Here is a 19,059-nt window from a genome sequence, read left to right as displayed (position 1 = left end):
GACAAAGTTGGCCTCCAATGAGCACTTCTTCCAAAACGGATCTATTCATTCTTATAGCAGCCTGTGGCACTTTCAATATTCTCCTCCAAAACCATAACTCAAAAGCAGCAATTCTTTTACGGTCTTCCCTATTCTCTGTCCAGCTTTCACATGCATATGAGGTTATTGAAAATACCATGTCTTGGGTGAGGCACACCTTAGTCCTCAAGCTGACATCTTTGCTCTTCAACACTTTAAAAAGGTCTTGTGCAGCAGATTTGCCTATGGTTAATGTTCAACAATTTCAAGAGGTAGCATATGATCAAGAGCCAATGATACTGAAGGAGAAGTCCAAGGTGCATTGAAGGAATTGGCAAAGATCAAGGCACCTGGAATTGATGGAAAAAAAATTGAAATCTTTCAAGAAAGTGAGGCAACACAGGAGACACTCAGTCATCTCTGCCAAGAAATTTGAAAGACAACTATCTGGCTGAATGATTGGAAGAGATCCGTATCTGTGCCCATTCCAAAGAGAGGTGACCCAGTGAAGTGCGGAAATCATCGGACAATCTCTTTGATATCCCATGCGAATAAAGTTTTCCTAAATGTAATAGAGAAATGGCTGCAAGCATACATTGACAGAGAACTTTCAGAGGTTCATGCTGGATTCAGAAGAGGCCATCGAACAAGGGATATCATTGCTAATGTCCGATGAACCTTGGCTGAAAGCAGAGAATACCAGAAAGATATTTACCTGTGCTTTATTGACTACACAAAGGCTTTCAATTGTGCGAATTATGACAATCTATGGACAACATTGTAAAGTATGAATATTCCGGAACACTTAATTGTGCTCATGAGGGATCTGTACCTGGACCAAGAGGCAGTTGTTTGAACAGAACATGGTAACACTGAATGGTTTAAAATTAAGAAAGATGTGCGACAAGGTTGTATTCTTTCACCATACTTATTGAACCAGTATGCTGAGCAAATCATCTGAGAAGCTGGGTTATATGAAGAAAAAGATATATAAGTGGCTTTAAATCAATGAAAAGATGTTCAGCTTTTTTCATAATAAGAAAAATGCAAATTTAAATTACAGTGAGTGAGATACAATTTCTCACCATTGAATTGGCAAAAATCCCAAAATTTGACAACATACTCTGTTGAAGAGACTGTGGGAAAACAGGCATTTTCATATAGTATTGGTGGAAATGATACATTGTACAATCACTAGGGAAGGGAATTTAGAAAAGTATAGCAAAATTATGTGTGAATTTACTTTTTAATTCAGCAATCCTCCATATAGGAATGTAAAGATATGCTGGACAAATTTAAATGCAAAAAGTGGTATATACCACACAGTTCACAGTTGTTGGTTCCAATTTATAGCAACTCTATATTTCCGAGGAGCATTTGGTAGATTTGAACCACCAATCTTGTGGTTAGCAGTCCAGTGCTTATTCTACAGTGCCACAATAGGACTCCATAGAGTCTATCGAATATGTTGCTATTGTTATTAAGTGCCGTGGAGTTGGTTCTGACTCATAGCGACCCTGTATAGGATTTCCAAGGAGCATCTGGTGGGTTTGAGCCACCACTCTGCAGTTCAAAGTGACCTTGCGGTTTAATGCTTTATCCTACAGCACCAAAAAATAACTCAAATTGTTGTAAATCTGAGACTGGTAAAAGAGACATGCAGGTAAGAAAAGAAATGAAGACTATTTATTCTTTATACAACTATGAATTAATCCCCAAGTTATATTAAATAAAAAACAAGCAGATAATAAAGAGTATAAATGATATGTTACTGTTTATATGTAACTATTTATAAGAATGGGGGAATATATATACATACACATAAATTGTTGCTAGCTACACCTAACTTGATCCCTGACTCATGATGACATTTTTCGCTATTCCTTGCACAAGGAACAAAACCCAGTCTACTGCCATCTTCACAGCCCATTGTGATCCATAGGTTTTTCATTAGCTGATTTTCAGAAGTAGTTTGCCTGGCCTTTCACCTAAGTCTGTGCTGGGGCAAAAACTTTAAGTACTTGATCTCTATCAGGAAGTTTAGACATTTGAGTTCTCCCAGAGGCACCTTTGAAGAGTTGAAGAAAGGCCTGTTGATCTATTTCAAGAAAATCACTCACTGAAAACTCTACAGAGCACAGCTCTATTGTGATATACATAGTGTGACCATGAGTAAGATTGACTCAGGACAAATGTTTCTTTTGGTTTTGTTCTTTCTATCACAAATGGACTCCTGGTGTAGCACTGTGGGTTAATGCATTGGACTGCAAAGTCGGTTTGAACCACTATGTTGCGGGTTCAAGCTCTATTGAACCAGCAGCTCCTCAGAAACCCTATACAGAGTTTCTATGGGTCAGAACAGACTCAAAGGCACTTAACAACAACAACAATCATAAATATATACATGCATAATTTTAATATTTGTCTTTATTTTTTAAAAAAGAAAGACTAAGTCATAAAGATAGGTAATTGGTGACCTATGTGAAAGAAACAGAATCAAGTATAGGAATTAAGTAGACTTTGCTTTATACATGAATTTTAGATGCATAAAAAGACGTATATAATTATTCAAGAACAAAAGGTCAGCATTTACTAAAGGACAAAATTCAGAAGGGTGGGGAAAGAAGAAGGAATGAAAACAGGAAACACAGGGAGGAAGTGGAATAAGTGTCCCTACATTGAGGGGATTGCAATTGAGATGAAACAAAGTCTATGATTTGATGAATATAAAACTATGATCTGCTCTGTAAGCTTTCAGTCAATCCACAATTAAAAGTTTTTCTTTAAAGTATATAATTTAAAACAAAATTCAAGTAAAAAAAACTCTTCAAAGTAGAAAGCAAAATGAAACAAATACACTTATTACATATCACATTAGTGGCATACCTAGTGGTCTTAAGACATAATAATTTGAATGTACATGTTATCAACTCACAATGACTCTATAGAACTGCCTGCATAGGGCTTCCTAGGCTATCATCTTTTTTTTTTTTTTCCTTTAAAACAACAACTTATTTATTTTATTTTGTTGTTATTGTTGAAAATATACATAGAAAAATATAAACCAATTCAACAGTTTTTACATGTACAATTCATCGACACTGATTACATTCTTCAAGTTGTACAATGATTCTTGCTTCCTTTTTTGAGCTGTTCTTGCCTTATTAGTATAAACTCACTGCCCCATAGCTTCCCATCTAATCTTTCAGTTGCTTTTGCCAATTTGATTCTATATAGAAGCATCTTAAAAGAGCACACTGTTCAAATTCCATTTCTATCTTTGTGTCTACAACATCTCCCATAGAGCCTTTCCAAAATAGATTTTTAATTAATTTTGTAGAATGAATAAATTAATTAATTCAAAACTCATTTAGATATTTTCAACTCTTATTAAGGCTTGTTTGTTGTTGTTATGTGCCATGAAGTTGGTTCCAACTCATAGCGACCCTGTACATGGTTTCTGAGGCTGTGAATCTTTATAGGAGCAGAAAGCCTCATCTTTCTCCCACAGAACAGCTGGTAGTTTCAAACTGTTGACCTTGAGGTTCACAACCCAATTTGTAACCACTACGCTACCAGAGCTTTAGGGCCCCTCATTATTTTATATAGATAAAAAGAGTAGAGCTACTCACCCCACCTACATCCATATACATGCAAACCCCCCAAAACACTTCTTCATTCATTCAGTTTCAGATACAAGGTATACAGTGTTTCAGTGCTTTACTACAAACCTATTATAAACACAATGACTTTGTTAACAGACAAATGACCAGAGTTCCTCAAAAAGGAAGGGCCATTTCTATAGAAAAGAGTATGGTTTGTACTTGAATTACTTTATTTCCTTTATTTTAATTGTATGGGATTTAAAATCTTCATGGCTAGTCTTTATCTGGCCAGGTCATACGATTTTCCAGTTCTGTGTTTAAACTGCCTGTACATGCAGATTCCCACAGCCCCAAGAGGACCAGCAAGAGAAGAGCAAAAACAATCCCTTAGGAGAAGTTGGAGGCTGATTTGATGATCCACTAAACTGAGACTGTTAAGAAAGCCCTTTAGAATAAACCAAGTATGTAATCATATTGTTATTGAGAATTGGAATTTTTCTTAAAAACTTTTTATTGTGAATTGAATGATGGTTTACAGACGAAATCATCAGTTTTACATTCAACAAATCACACACTTTGTTTCATTTCAATGATTACAATTCCCTCCATACAATAATGTTGTTATGTGTCATCGAGTCAATTTTGACTCATAGCGACACTGATAAGGTTTCTCAGGAGTGGCTGGTGGCTTTGAACTGCTGACCTTGTGGCCCAGTGCTTATCCTACAGTACCACAACAGGAATGATCCCATTTCCTCCCTGTGCATCCTAAGTCCATTCCACATACCTTCCCATCTCTTCTCAACTTTGTAATTAGATAAATGTTGCTTTTGATCCTGAATGATTGACCATTCCATGGTGAGCATACCTTATTAGTATTGCTGTCCCCCCAAATATCTATCTGTTGCTTGGCTGAAACTTGGGTCATGAGCATGAGTTCCTTTCCATATCTTAAGGGTAACCAAGGGCCAGTTGAAAAAAAAGATATAATTGATGAGGTTAAGTAAAAACTCTGTAGTAACAAATTTGATTAGGGCATTGGTGTGATTCATAATATATGTTATCTTTGAAAAAGAGAAATTTCCAGCTTTGTGAATTGAAAATACCTGTATACAATGACAGACTAAGTAGTAACAAGTATCCTCATTGCTAAGATTATAGTCTCTAAATTCCATTATTTTCTGAAAGGAAACAATACTCTTTGGAGAAGCAGATAATTCCAAGTTCAGGGGGGGAAATGATGAACATAGAATGTGGCAGAAAACAAGAAAGCTATTGAAGACAACTAGAAGGCATCAGTGAAGACAGCCTGACTGTCCAAATATAAGAAAATTTGAGATTCAATAACTATTACAGATTGATACAACACAAAGATATTTCATTAGTTCATAATAATAGTTTTTTAATAGCCCTAATCTAATTAATCATCTTTTCATCTGTAAATACAGGGGATAAAGCATTTATCTCACCTATATAAACTGTTCCTCTAAATAGCTGATGAGGAGATATTTCTCTTTTTGAATGATTTAAACTAATAAAACAAGAAGAAACAAGCTATTACCATTTTGCAACTCCCAATAGAGTAGTGGATTTAGGTGATAATCATCAATGGATGCTGACACTGCAGAATTGCAGATAATCAGACATTATGCCGCTGGATAGAAAGAACAGAATGTCATTTATGAAAGAATTTGCCCCCCCAAAATCTGAATTAGTACCTAGGTCTAACTGACAGCTTATAGGAACTGTAAGGAAGAGGGAAACCTATTAGGCTATACTACAGATACATTCAGCAAAACCCAGATGGTGGGGAATGCCGCATGAAAATGTCCAGATTTCTCTAAAGGACTCATGGAACCTGTGAACATCAGTCTTCATGACTCTGAGACCAGAAGAACTAGATGGTGCCCAACTACCACTACCAACTATTCTAAAAAGGATCTCATTAGAAGGTCCTGGATAGAGTGGGAGAAAATGTGGGAAAAAATCAAAATTTTATATATATATATATAAAACCACAACAAAAAGACTGGATTTATTGGTCAGAAAGAGATGGGAGGAACCCAAGACTGTGATCTTGACTACACTTCAAGCCTGTAAAAGAACTCACCCAAATGACCCTTTTTTTTTTTTTTTTTTTTTAATGAGTGTATTTATTTGTCACACATAGAAATCTCTTATTTTTGACTGGATTCCGACATGGAGGTAGAAGCTCTCAGAAAGGACAGCGTCTGTCTCTTGGAAATCTGTTCCTGACGTTTTTCTTTGGCTTCCTTCATAGTCTTGGCCTAAAGCTTGGCACATCCTGCAGCCTCCTCCTTATTTTTCTTAGTGCATTGTTTCTTCAGAGCAATACAACGACATTTGTGTTGTAGGACACGTGGAATAACAAGATGCTGAATCTTGGGCGCTTTGGTCCTGGGTTTCTTGCCTTCTTTTTTTAGTGTCTCTCTTACAACATACTGGCAGGCATCAGCTTTTTTAGAGAGACTGAAAAGTTTGCTAGCTCTCTTGGGCCCCAGGCGACAAGGCACAGTTGTTATCTGTCAGTCCTGGGATATGTTTCTCGCCTTCTTTTTTACAATGACCAAGTTGAGAACACTCAAGTTGGCATCCACAATGCAACCCCGGAGAGATTTGCACTTTCTTTCTCCAGTTCTCCTTGGTCTATAACAGGAATGCCCCTTACTCAGAAGCAGGCAGACACGGCCATGGGTCAAGACGCACTGCTTCATGGGAAAACCCTGTGTGTCGTTCCCACCATTGATGCGGACAACATAACCCTTCCACTCGTCACTCAGTGAGTCAGCAGCAACTTCTGTGCCCATTCGTGTCTCATAAACGATACGAAGCTTGCAGTCATCGTCCACTTCAATGAGTTTCTGGCAGCCAGTGGCTGGGAAGGAGAAGTTCAGCAGCCGTGCAGAAGGTACAACACTAAACAAAAATCTCTGATCAAGGAATGACTTCCGGGGGGAAAAGGTGCTTCCTATGTAGACACTGAGGGGCCTGGACCAGCAAGCCAAGCCTTTCGGCAAACGAGCAGCAGGCACGCCTCCCACTCTGCAGGGCTGGAGGACTCCACCGTGGAGCTCCTAGTCTGACTCAGCTTCTATCTTAATCGCTAGTCATCTGTCCTGTTAAGCAGCCCTGGTATCCGACAGTACATCTCTCTGCTGCCCCAGAACCTCCTCCACCTATAGTAGGGATTTTGGAGTGCTGGGAATGCCGCAACCGCCGCGCAGCTCGGACAAAATGTACGCCTGTCTATTCCATTGCCAGCCATCCCACATGACTCAATTTTCAGCCAAGCAGTAGACAGGTATATAGGAGGGATAACAGCACTAATAAAGCATGCTCACCATAGAATGTCAATCATTCAAAATCAAAAGGGCAATGTTTTACCTAAGGTCAAAGTTCAGAAGGAATAGAAAGGAGGGTTTAATGGAAATAGGAACCACAGAGAGGAAGTGGGATAACTGTTGTTGCATGGAGATTGTGATTATTGAGATGAAACAAAGTGTATGATTTTATTGAATGTAAAACTGATAATTTGTCTGTAAGCCTTCACTCAATTCACAGTAAAAAGTTAAACAACAAAAAAAGAGAGAAAAAAATCCATATTTCATTTAAATATAATAAATTGAGAAAAGAAAAAACAGAGAGAAAGGTGGGGATGTGTATAGCTCAAAGGCTATATATCTGTCTTATTTGCATATGATTTGAATAGGCTATAAAACAAAACAAAAGCACCCAAAACAGAAATAATCAGGGATATTTATTAGTGACCAGATATTTGACAGTATGATTGAATAGTTTTCTACACACGCACACACATTAAGCAGCCCTGGTGGCACATTGTTTAAAGCACTCAACTGCTAATTGAAAGATCAGCAGTTCAAACCCAGCAGCCATTCCATGAGAGAAACCTATGACAGTTTGTTTCCATAAAGATTTACATCCTTGGAAACACTGTGGAACTGTTCTCTGTCCTGGAGGGCCACTATGAGTCATAATTAACTTGATGGTAAAGGGATGTATGGATGTATATGCATATGTGTGCATGTGCATGTGTATTTAGGTGTTACAATGACTTTGGGTTATGCTTTGTAAAAAAAAAAAAAAAAAAAAAACAACCAACTTTTATTGATGCTGTAGGATAAGCACTGGATGCAAACTTGTTTTGAACTGCAAGGTTGGTTTTCAACCGCAAGGTCGGTGGTTCAAATTCATCAGCCACTCCTTGGAAATGTTACACAGAGTCGTTATGAGTCAGAGCTGACTTGACAGCACTTAACAACAACAATACATAATAAGTAAACGTATATCTTTCAAATGAAATTATATACTATTCAGTTTAAAAATTATCCAGAACAAGATGGGGAACAAGTGAGTGGAGATGAACTAATTGATGAAGCTAAGAATAGTTACGTGGGTTTCTATAAAATGCAATTTCAAAAAGTTCATGGAAAAATTCCATTATCTTTTCATTCTATTTTTCCATGAATTTTTTAAGGTACCCCATATAACTTTATTTTTTTGTATATGTTGAAATATTCTATGATTACAACATTTAACAGAGAAAAAATTAAAGAAAGTAGAGATTATGGATATTCTGTTGCTATGAAGTGTGATAATTGGCAGAATCTATAAATTCTATGAATAGGAAATTAAAGAGGAAGGAGACTTGACAAGAAGACTATAAAAATAGAAAAATTACTGTAAAGTATAGTTTACTTACATTTTTCCGGCTGATGAATCACTTTAGAGTACATCATATGAAGAGTTATCAGAGCCATAAGTGTAGACATAAAAGGAATAAATAAAATGAGGGTCCAACTTCCTGAGTACTGGATGTAAGATATTCCCAGAAAGACAACCGTTGCATTTAGGTTCATGAGCCAATAAAACCTGGGACATACAGACAGACAAAAGTAAAAATACCACTGAATGTAGTCAGATAAAGTTACTGATTGAATACTTTTTTTAAAAATTTAAGGAATGGAATGGTAGCATGTTAGTGAAACTAGAGTTTACAAATATTATTTATTAAATTTCCTAATACATGGAATCTGGGTGTGATGCTATAGGGTAAGCACTGGACTGTTGCTAAGCATAAGATTGGCAGTTGAAACCCACCAGCCACTCCTCAGGAACACTATATAGGTTTGCTATGAGTTGGTACAGACTTGAAAGCACTTAACAACATAACAAACAAGGATAAGTCACAAAGTATTGCTGTTAGACTTCCTATTCATACATGTACAGGTTCAATCCAAACAAAATGTCTTTAAACATTATCTTTAATCAGTGGATGGCTGCAGACAAGTACTCTCAGAAATATGCTTATCTAAGTCTTATTGGTGGTGGTGGTTATGTGCCGTGCAGTCGGAACCAACTCATAGCGACCTGTTCAGGGTTTCTGAGGCTATAAATCTTTACAGGAGCAGAAAGCCTCGTCTTTCTTCCACGGAACAGCTGGTAGTTTCAAACTGCTGACCTTGAGGTTCGCAGCCCAGTTCGTAACCACTACGCTACCAGAGATCCTTCTAAGTCTCATTAGAGTTCCAGGAAAAAAAGAAAAGAAAAGAAAAGTCTAATTAAAACCATTGATTCTGAGGCTATCATTTGGCCAGTTAAATTAAACTCAATAGGCAATGGCAACTCTTTTTGATGGATTCCAAAGGGATATTCTTGCTAGACATTCTTAAAGTATACAGGATGATCATGGGATTTATTTTAAACAATTTTTTTTTTTTTAATTGAAAGCTGCATTGGTAAAGACCAAGGTTAGGAAAATTGTGCTGGGGAATTTTTTTTTTTTTTTCCCCACCACGAATATGCATCAACTCATTCTTTGAAAAAGTAAGTGGAGATAAGCTAATAATTGCTGTCCTATGAGAATTTTGTTGGGAAACCTTTTACCAGTCCTGATCGTGCCCTTTCAGACTCCTTTTTGTTCCTAAAATTCAACTGACTTTGAAAGGAACTTGTTGAGAGTATCTCAAGGATGCCCAAACTGCCATTTTGATGGGTTATAAATTGAAAAGTGTAGAATTCTTCAGGGAAGAGTTAGCGAGATGGAAACACCACCTTCAAACGGTATAGAGCTAGGTGGAGGATATGTTGAAAACCAATAGATTCACAGTTTACTATTTTAGTTTAATAATGGTTTCTATGTTTTTATAGCAATACTATAAAAATGGATAAGAACTACTTGTACACACTGGTAAATGTGTAAAAGTAGTTCTTATCTTTTTTCTCAATTCTTTTTAGAATATACAAGTATAGAAAGAGTAAGCTCTATTTTATTCAAGCTGAAGATTAACAACTGCATTCTCTAAAGGGCCTAATGGTAAATATTTTGGGCTTTGCTGGTCTACAGTCCCTGTTGAAACTACTTAACTCCCTGTTTGGTGCTGAAGAAGCCATGTAGCTGTTGTTACGGCCCATCAAGTTGGTTTAGACTCATATACAGGGTTTCTGAGAAGCAGCTGGGAATTTGAACCATAGACCTTGTGGTTAGCATTCCAGTGCTCATCCTACAGTGCCACACCAGGATTCCAAATAGTCCACAGAAGCCATTGTTGTTGTTGAAGTGCCATCGAGTCGGTTCCGACCCATAGCGACCCTGTACAGGGTTTCCGAGGGTGTAAATCTTTACAGGAGTAGAAAGCCTCATCTTTCTCCCGCGGAGAGGCTGGTAGTTTCGAACCGCTGACCTTAAGGTTCGCAGCCCGATTCGTAACCACTACGCTAACAGAAGCCATAGGCAGTACTTTATTTACCCAATACCTCCAATGAACCTGGAAAGGATTAAATGGTTAAAGAGTTGAATCTTCACATTTATTTCATTTTTCAATATCTATAAAATTCCAGGGAAGGGGAGCCTAATTAGATTATAAAGTCATAGGGTTCTATCCAGAAAAGGCATTAAGTTAAAAAAAAATGTGTGACATTTGAATCAATTTTCTGTTTTGCCTCCTAACAATTACTGTGACAAATAGGTACCTACCCCACTAGTTTGGTTTGCAAATTTTAAGGAAATAGCTTCCATCTCACAACCCTATCTTGAATCTAAAAATTTCCATTAGTATATTTTTAGCAAGGAGACATTTTAACCTTGATTTTAAAAAATCATTGAGACAAAATTAAAGAGAGTAAAATTCACCCCCTTTAAATGTATATTTGGTGAGTTTGGGGTAAATATTTCAGTTGTACAAGCATCAACAGATTTATGTTTTAGAACATTAACTTCAGCAAAGTTAAAGTGTTCATCTGATTAAGCCAGGTGCACCTAAGATAATCTTCCTTTTAATTTATGAAAAAGTTTTAATAATATTGGAAAAAACCTTTCACTTTTGCCACAATGTGATAAAATCAAAGGTTGGAATAAGGGGATTTCAAAAGTTCATGGAAAAAAATCCAAGTATCTTTCAATTTCATTTTTCCATGAACTTTTTGAAGACTCTTCATCTCTATTTGCTATATTCTATTGGCTAAAAGCAGGTCATAGTTCTGTACACACTCTAGGGGAAGGGATTATACAAAAGTTTGACTCATTAGGGGGTCAATCTATGGCATTTCTTTCATATCTTCTAAGTCTCCCTTTCTTCCCTCCTTCCTTTTTGTTCTTCTCCTGGTTGTACTTTTCTCTCTTTTCTCAGTGAAACACAGAATACAAGATTTAAGTTTTGATGAATTCCAAATTATCTATTTTCTTGTTTTATGTAGCATGCTTTTGTGTATTTTCTAAAGAATCCTTTTAAACCATGGTCATTGGTAGTGGTTGCGTGCCACCAAGTTGGTTCCGACTCATAGCAACACTGTATAGGGTTTCAGAGGCTGTAACTCCTCAAAGGGGTCAAAAGCCTTGTCTTTACCCAAAGAGCAACTGGTAGATTTGAACTAGTGACCCTTCAGTTAGCAGCCTAGCTTGTAATCCAGTACGCTACCGGAGCATAGGGGAAGAATAAGTCCCTCTAGTTTTTTATTTATTTATTTATTTTTCTTTTTTTCTAATAGTATCTCAGAACTCAGTAATAAGAAAATAAATGAATCAATTTAAAATGTGGGCAAAATATTTGAACAGAAGAAGGCATGTTGTTGTTGTTAGGTGCCATGGAGTCAGTACCGACCCATAGCAGAACGAAGAAGGCATACAGATGATACAAGTTCTTTATCAATATGAGATCTGTAAATATTTTCTCCAAGTCTTTTATTTATCTTTTAATTTATTAATATTTAAAAATTTTTCTTTATAAATACTTTATGCTTTTGGTGACATATCTAAGAGACTGTAGGGTAATCCAAGCGTACAGAAATGTCCTCCCTCTTTTACAGATGAAATCTGAACATTGGAGAACTGAAGTGATTCATCCAAATTCACACAGTTAAGTTGTTGGAGAGCCATAAATAGAAACCATCTGTCCTGGTGCAACGTCTAAGGAGAAGCTAACCAGACTAGCTGTCCTTTTATACTTCTTTCCAGGTTTTTGCATATATAGATTTCTTGTCACCAGCATTTCACCATTAATCCAGGCTTTCATATTTGAAATAAGCTTTCATTTATTACTCTTATCCACATTTTGCATATCATTAAGATAAATATTTTCCTTTTCTTCCGAATGGTAACCAGAATTCATAAGTTTGAGATTCAACTCTGATGATCACATTGTCCATGATTCTCTTTGACATTCAAAATCTTTATAATGGGACACATATCCTCTGAGTAGGGTTTTTGTAAGGACTGAATTAAGAACACTGACTGTAGCTATAAAGTCCTGAGTAAATGTGACAGGAATCCATTTTTCTCCAATTCAAGAATTATTATTTGATTCCAGAAAAACAGCAATGATGTTGAAATGGAATGAGCAAGGACTCCACAGTGTTAGAAGAGAAGATGAAGTCAATGTAAACAAAATCATTTAGGACCTTGATGACCAGTAAAGAACAGCTCTAGCTTTTTTCTCAGTGCAGTGGGAAGCCATATATCAGGGAATGATTGAGATGCTTCTATGATCAGTTTGAAGACCATAAAAGAATTAAGACATTTGAGTTATAGTGTTGGGGAAAAATATTAAAAGTATCATGGAGTGCCAAAAGAACAAAAAAATTTGTGTTGGAAGTATGGCCAGAATGCCTTTTGGAAGCCAGGATGGCCAGACTTGGTTTGGACATATTATCAGGAGGGACCAGTCCCTGGAGCAGGACATCATGCTTGCTAAAGTGGAGGCTCAGAGAACAAGAGGAAGACCCCCAAATGAGATAGATCGATACAGCGGTAGCAGCAATGGGCTCAAGCATAGAAATGATTATGAGGTGGGGGCACGATCAGGTAGTGTTTCATTCTGCTGTGCATAGGTTCACTATGAGTCATTACTGACTCAATGGCACCTAACAACAAAAACAGTGATCGATTTTCTACCACATCTGTCAACTTGTTGAACTGTGGGGGCTTACTGTGATGCTAGAAACTATGTCACTGGTATTTTATATACCAGTGGGGCACACCCTTGGTGGACAGATTTCAGCTGAATTTCCAGACTAAGACAAACTAGGAAGAAGGAGAGGTGGACTGCTTTTGAATATTTAGTCACTGACAATCTTATGAATAGCAGTGGAACAATGTCAGTATCAGATTACTGAATATTGGGACATGATGAACAGTAACAGAAATACTGTCGGATAAAGTGCTGTAGGATGAGACCCTTAGGTTGGAAGGCACTCAAAAGACCACAGGGGATGAGTTGCCTCCTCAGAGTAGAGTTGACCATGATGATGCAAATGAAGTAAGACTTTGGGACCTGCATTTGCAGATGGAGCAAACTCAAAAATGAGAAGAAATAGCTGTAAACATCCATTAACAGGGAATGTATGAAGTATCTATCTAGGAACATTTTAAGTTATCAAAAATGAAATGGAATGCATAAATATTGATATTCTATGTATTAGTGAGCTGAAATGGACTGGTATTGGCCATTTTGAATCTGACAATTCTATGGTTTTCTATGCAAATTGAAAAGGAATGGCGTCATGTTCATCACCAGAAAGAACAGTTCAAGATCTATCTTGAAGTATAATGTTATCTGTGATAGGATAGTACGCTTAGAACTACAAATAAGACCATTTATTAATCAAATTTATGCAACAACCACTAATGCCAATGATGATGATATTGAAAAATTCTACAAACTTCTTCAGTCTGAAATTGATCAAATATGCAATCAAGTTGTGTTGATAATTACTGGTGATTGTAATGCAAAGTTTGGAAACAAAGAGGAAGGATCAGTAGTTGGAAAATATAGTCTTGGTAAAGAAATGTTCACATGATAGAATTTTGTAAGAACAATAATTATTCAGTACAAATATCTTTTTTTAAATAACATATATACACATGGACTTCACTAGATGGAATACACAGAAATATACACATGGACTTGACACATGACTATATACACATGGACTTCACTAGATGGAATACACAGAAATCCAATTGACTTCCTTTGTGGGAAGAAACAGTGGGAAAGCTCCATATCATCAGTTAAAACCAAACCAAGGGCAGATTGTGAAACAGACCATCAATTGCACATATACAAGTTCAGGCTAAGGCTAATGAAAATTAAAACAAGCCCATGAGAATAAAATTGTAGCCTTGAATATATTCCACCTGAATTTAGAGAGCGTCTCAAGAAAAGATTTGCTACATTAGACAATAATGACCGAGGACTACAATTGCTGTGGATGACATCAAGAACATCATACAGGAAGAAAGTAAAATGTCATTAAGACAAAAAAAGATGAAAAAAAGATGTTAGAAGAGACTCTGAGACTTTCTTTCTGGTGAAGAGATGCTAAAGCAAATGGAAGAAACGAGGAAGTAAAAGAGCTGAACAGTAAATTTCAAAGGGCAGCTCGAGAAGACAATGTCACGTATTATAATAAAATGTGCAAAGACCTGGAGTTAGAAAACCAAAAGGGAAGAACACACTAAGCATTTCTCCAGCTGGGGTAACTGAAGAAAAAAATCAAGTCTCGACTTGAAATATTGAAGGATATTAAGGGCAAAATATTGAAAGATGCAGAAACATCAAAAGAAAATGGAAGGAATACACAGAGTGACTGTATCAAAAAGAAATGTTGATTCAACCATTTCAAGAGATAGCAATTTGATCAAGAGTCATTAGTACTGAAAGAAGAAGTCCAATGTGTACTGAAGGCACTGGCAAAGAACAAAGCTCTGGAAATTGATAGAATATAAACTGAAATCTTCTAACAAACTGAGGCAGCACAGGTGGCACTAACTTATTTAGGCTGAGAAATTTGGAAGACAGCTATCAGGCTCATGAGGAGCTTGCACATAGACCAAGAGGCAGTCGAGCAAACAAATAAGGGAACAATGAATAGTTTAAAATTGGAAAAAGTGTGTGCCAGAATCGTATTCTTTCACCATATGTATTCAATCTGTATGCTGAGCATATAATCTGAGAAGCTGGATAATATGAAGAAGAATATGGCAGCATGATTGGAGAAAAACTCATTTGCAATCTGTAATATGCACATAATACAACCATGCTTGTTGAAAATGAAGAGGACTTAAAATACTGATGAAGATCAAAGATCACAGCCTTTAGTGTGGATTGAACCTAAATGTAAAATAACAAAAACAAAAATCCTCACCCCCCGTACCAATAAATAATATCATGAAAATTGGAGAAAATATCTTGGATCCACCAACAACACTCACAGAAACAGCAGTCAAGGAATCAAATGATACATTGAGTTAGGCATACCTGCTGCACAGAACTTATTCCAGGTGTTTAAGAGCAAAGATGTCAGTTCAAGGACTAAGGTGCATCTCAGCCAAGTCATGGTATTTTCAATAGCCTTATATACATATGAAAGTTAGACAATGAATAAAGAAGACTGCAGAAGAATTAATTGATACATTTACATTATGGTGTTAGAGAAAAACATTGATAGTACCATGGACTTCTTGAAGAACAAATAAATCTGTGTTAGAAGAAGCACAGCCAGAATGCTCCTTAGAAGCCAGGATGGTGAGACTTTGTTTCTCATACTTTGGACGTATTTACCAAGCACAATAACTTTCTTCCTGGAGAAGGACACCGTGTTTGGTAAAGTGGAGGGTCAGTGAAGAAGAGGAAGTTTCCCCAACAAGATGGATTGGCACAGTGGCAGCAGCAGTAATCTCAAGCTTCACAGTGATTCTGAGGATGGTGCAGGATCCAGCAGTGTTTTGTTCTGTTCTGTTTTGCATGAGGTCGCTATGAGTCGAAACTGACTAGATAGCACCTATCAACCACAATGGTCTGTTTTAAAGTTAGAAAGAAAAATATTTTACATGTCACCTCTGTGGTTTTTAAATAGGTATAAGTAATTTGAATGAGAACAGAGTCAATTTGACCAAGGTTTTAGTAAAGAAAAGGCCAGAAGTTGAGATATGTGTGATATATTTTTTTAAAAGGAATTGTGGTGAATCAGGCTTGTCTCTCTACTGCCCTATAAACACACATGTTCAGTTTCTTCTCTGTAACTTTTTTTGTTCCTTGGCATGTCCCGTCTCACTTTCTAAGGTCTATCTCAAGTAGTTCTTCATCCATTCACTATATCTTTGAATATTCTACTGTTCCTATCACTGAACTTCTAAAATATAAACTAATTCTCCAATTATTTTACTTTTTTCAGTTTTGTATTCTTACTTTATTAACTGTAAAGTTCCCTCATGGCAATACTTTATTAATTTCATTTATCTCTACCAGATCACAGTACTAGGTCCACAGTACATGAATAATGAAAAACAAATCGATATAGGCTCTCTGATCAAAAATCAATGAAACAAACACATAACAAAAAATACTCAATGATTGATCGAAGAATGTAATAGGATGTCAAACATGGTCATGCCATGCACATGGATTTACTGCAATTCATTAATGGAAATTCATTTATCATAAAGTAGGCAAAATACAAATTGTTTTTTAGAACTGATTAGAGTTCATAGACTGAGCCTCTGGTTATCCTTTTGTGCTATTGCAAACTGCACACTTGAGTTGTTAGTGTAGCAAATGAGAGAAGCGAGAGCTGAAAGAAATATTATAGTTCTTCCAATCTTTAGGAATGTTACAATTCAATCTTTAGGAAACCTTTTTTTATCTGAGCATTGTTGAAAAAAATCAGAGGGCTCTTCAGTATATACATAGTATTGCAAACTGAATTGCTCTAAAGAGAGTCAAGGAAAATTAACAATTATTCTGAGACTTAAATCTTGTGAAAGGTAGTTAGAGACCAAAGAATTATAGTGCTGAATATCTATGTATAGGAGGAGATTTCACATAAAATACTAAGTGTATTTTAACAAATGCCATCCATTCTATTTAATTGTGTAATTCTCTAAAAGAATCACCCAATACAGGCATGTTTTATATGTATCTTTCTTGATCCATGAACAGGACAAGCCATAGATAATTAAGGGTGAAATTGTATATGTATCAACTGTAAAAGAAAAAAAAAAAAGAAAAGAAGTGAAGATCCAGAGTCTTCAAACTCACCATTAAGACTCCTTTCATCTCATAGCTCACTAGCAAATTGAATAAATAAAGCACTTCTCACACAGAAAAGTCAGAGAGCAAAGCACTAAAGCAAAACAAATACCAGTGATTAAGGAAAATTGAAAGCAAGAGTAAAAATACGTTTCTTTAGTCTGCTTTTAAATACAGACTGAGAACTGCAAATAACTGGAAGTGCATATAACTGGGTTTTTTGTTTTTGTTTTTTTTGGTCTTCATGATTCCATAGTGATGAATATAAATAACAACAACAACAAACTTGGTGCTGCAAATCTCAACAATCCTTTAGAGATTACTACTTATTTTTAAAATTCACCTTAATTTATTTAGTAATAATGCTAAAGTCACTCAGATGTTTTTGTCATTTCTTACACTGACCACTTTTGATAGGCTTTATATTTCTTTGAAGTGGTTTTAAGAGAAATGGTTTCAAATGGTCTTTCATAACCTGCAAAGGTGTGAAAGAGAGGAGGTAATCATCCTGTGCTTCATATCATTATTGGATAATTTAAAGATGGGAGAGAACATGTTATTCTACATTGAACAATACTGAGATAATTCACAAGGAGAGTTAAGACTCATCTGTGAGATAAAAAACTATTTAGGACAGTCACTTGGGGGCTAATTTCATAGTGGATGGCTGTAATCTATTGTTCCTTCTTTAGCACTGACCATTGACCCACTGAACTACTTTAATGAATATGCTGGTGGTCATGCATTTAGAAATAAAAAGGAGTAAATAGAAATTTTATACTTCTTCCTTTTTAACTGTAAATTAATTTTTTCCCAAAAAACAAATAGAAACTTTATATGGAAAGGTAAGAGACCCAGGATAAGCAAAGCACTGCTTAAAAAGAAAAACAAGGTTGGAAACTTCTCACTCCCTGATTTCAAATTTTACTACATGACTACTATGGTCAAAACAGCTTGGTACTGGTACAATGAAAGATACATAGATCAATGAAACAGAATCGAGACTCCAGAAATTAACCCATCCACATACAAACAACAGATTTTCAACAAAGTGCCTAAGTATACTGCATGGGGAGGAGATAGTCTCTTCACAGATGGTGCTGGCATAACTGGGAAGTGATATACAAAAGATTGAAACAAGACCTTTACCTCACCCTCTAAACAAAAATCAATTCAGCATGGATTAAAGACCTAAATGTGAATCTCAGAATTATAAAGACCATCAATGAAAAAATAGGGACAAATGAGAGGGCTTTAATACAGGAAATACACAGACTACCAAACATTTTGAAAATTATACAAACAAAAGTAGACAAAATAGATGATTGGGACATACTAAAAATTAAAAATTATGTGCATCAAAGGACTTCACCAAAAGAGTAAAAAGGGAGCTCACAGAATGGGAAAAAATCTTTTTTACGACATTGGACAAGGGCCTAATTTCTAAAATTTATAGGAAACTACAACACATCTATAAGAAAAAGACAAATAACCCAATTAAAAAATGGGCACAGGACATGAACAGACACTTCACCAAGGAGGAGATCCGGGCAGCCAACAACCTGTGAAGAAATGTTCATGATCACTAGCCATCAGAGAGATGCAAATCAAAACAACAATGAGATATCATCTCACACCAACAATAACAGCAAAGATAAAAAAAAGCAGAGGACAATAAATGCTGGTGAGCATGCAGAGAGACTGAACCCTCCTATGTTGTTGTTGGAATAGCAAAATGGTCCAATCACACTGAAAAACAATATGGCACTTCCTCAGAAGGTTGGATATAGAAATACCTTATGATCCAGCAATTCCTCTACTTGGTATTTAGCCACAAGAAATATGAGCCATAACATGAGTTGATGTATGCACAC

General features: G+C 36.2%; 1 protein-coding gene and 1 pseudogene across 1 annotated transcript in view; both read right to left on the bottom strand.

The window, feature by feature from the left end:
* Positions 1 to 19,059, bottom strand: part of SLC15A5 (solute carrier family 15, member 5) — a 141,220-nt gene that overhangs the window by 95,659 nt on the left and 26,502 nt on the right. The window contains exon 3 of the mRNA XM_006866064.1: positions 8,365 to 8,534. Within this exon, the coding sequence (XP_006866126.1) occupies positions 8,365 to 8,534 (170 nt within the window). The remainder of the gene's footprint in view (positions 1 to 8,364; positions 8,535 to 19,059) is intronic.
* Positions 5,801 to 6,909, bottom strand: LOC102814217 (annotated as a pseudogene).

This window comes from Chrysochloris asiatica, unplaced genomic scaffold (genome assembly GCF_000296735.1).
Source record: "Chrysochloris asiatica unplaced genomic scaffold, ChrAsi1.0 scaffold00086, whole genome shotgun sequence".
Classification (NCBI taxonomy): domain Eukaryota; kingdom Metazoa; phylum Chordata; class Mammalia; order Afrosoricida; family Chrysochloridae; genus Chrysochloris; species Chrysochloris asiatica.
The sequence above is the reverse complement of the archived record's forward strand: the minus strand, read 5'-3'. Positions and strand labels throughout refer to the sequence as shown.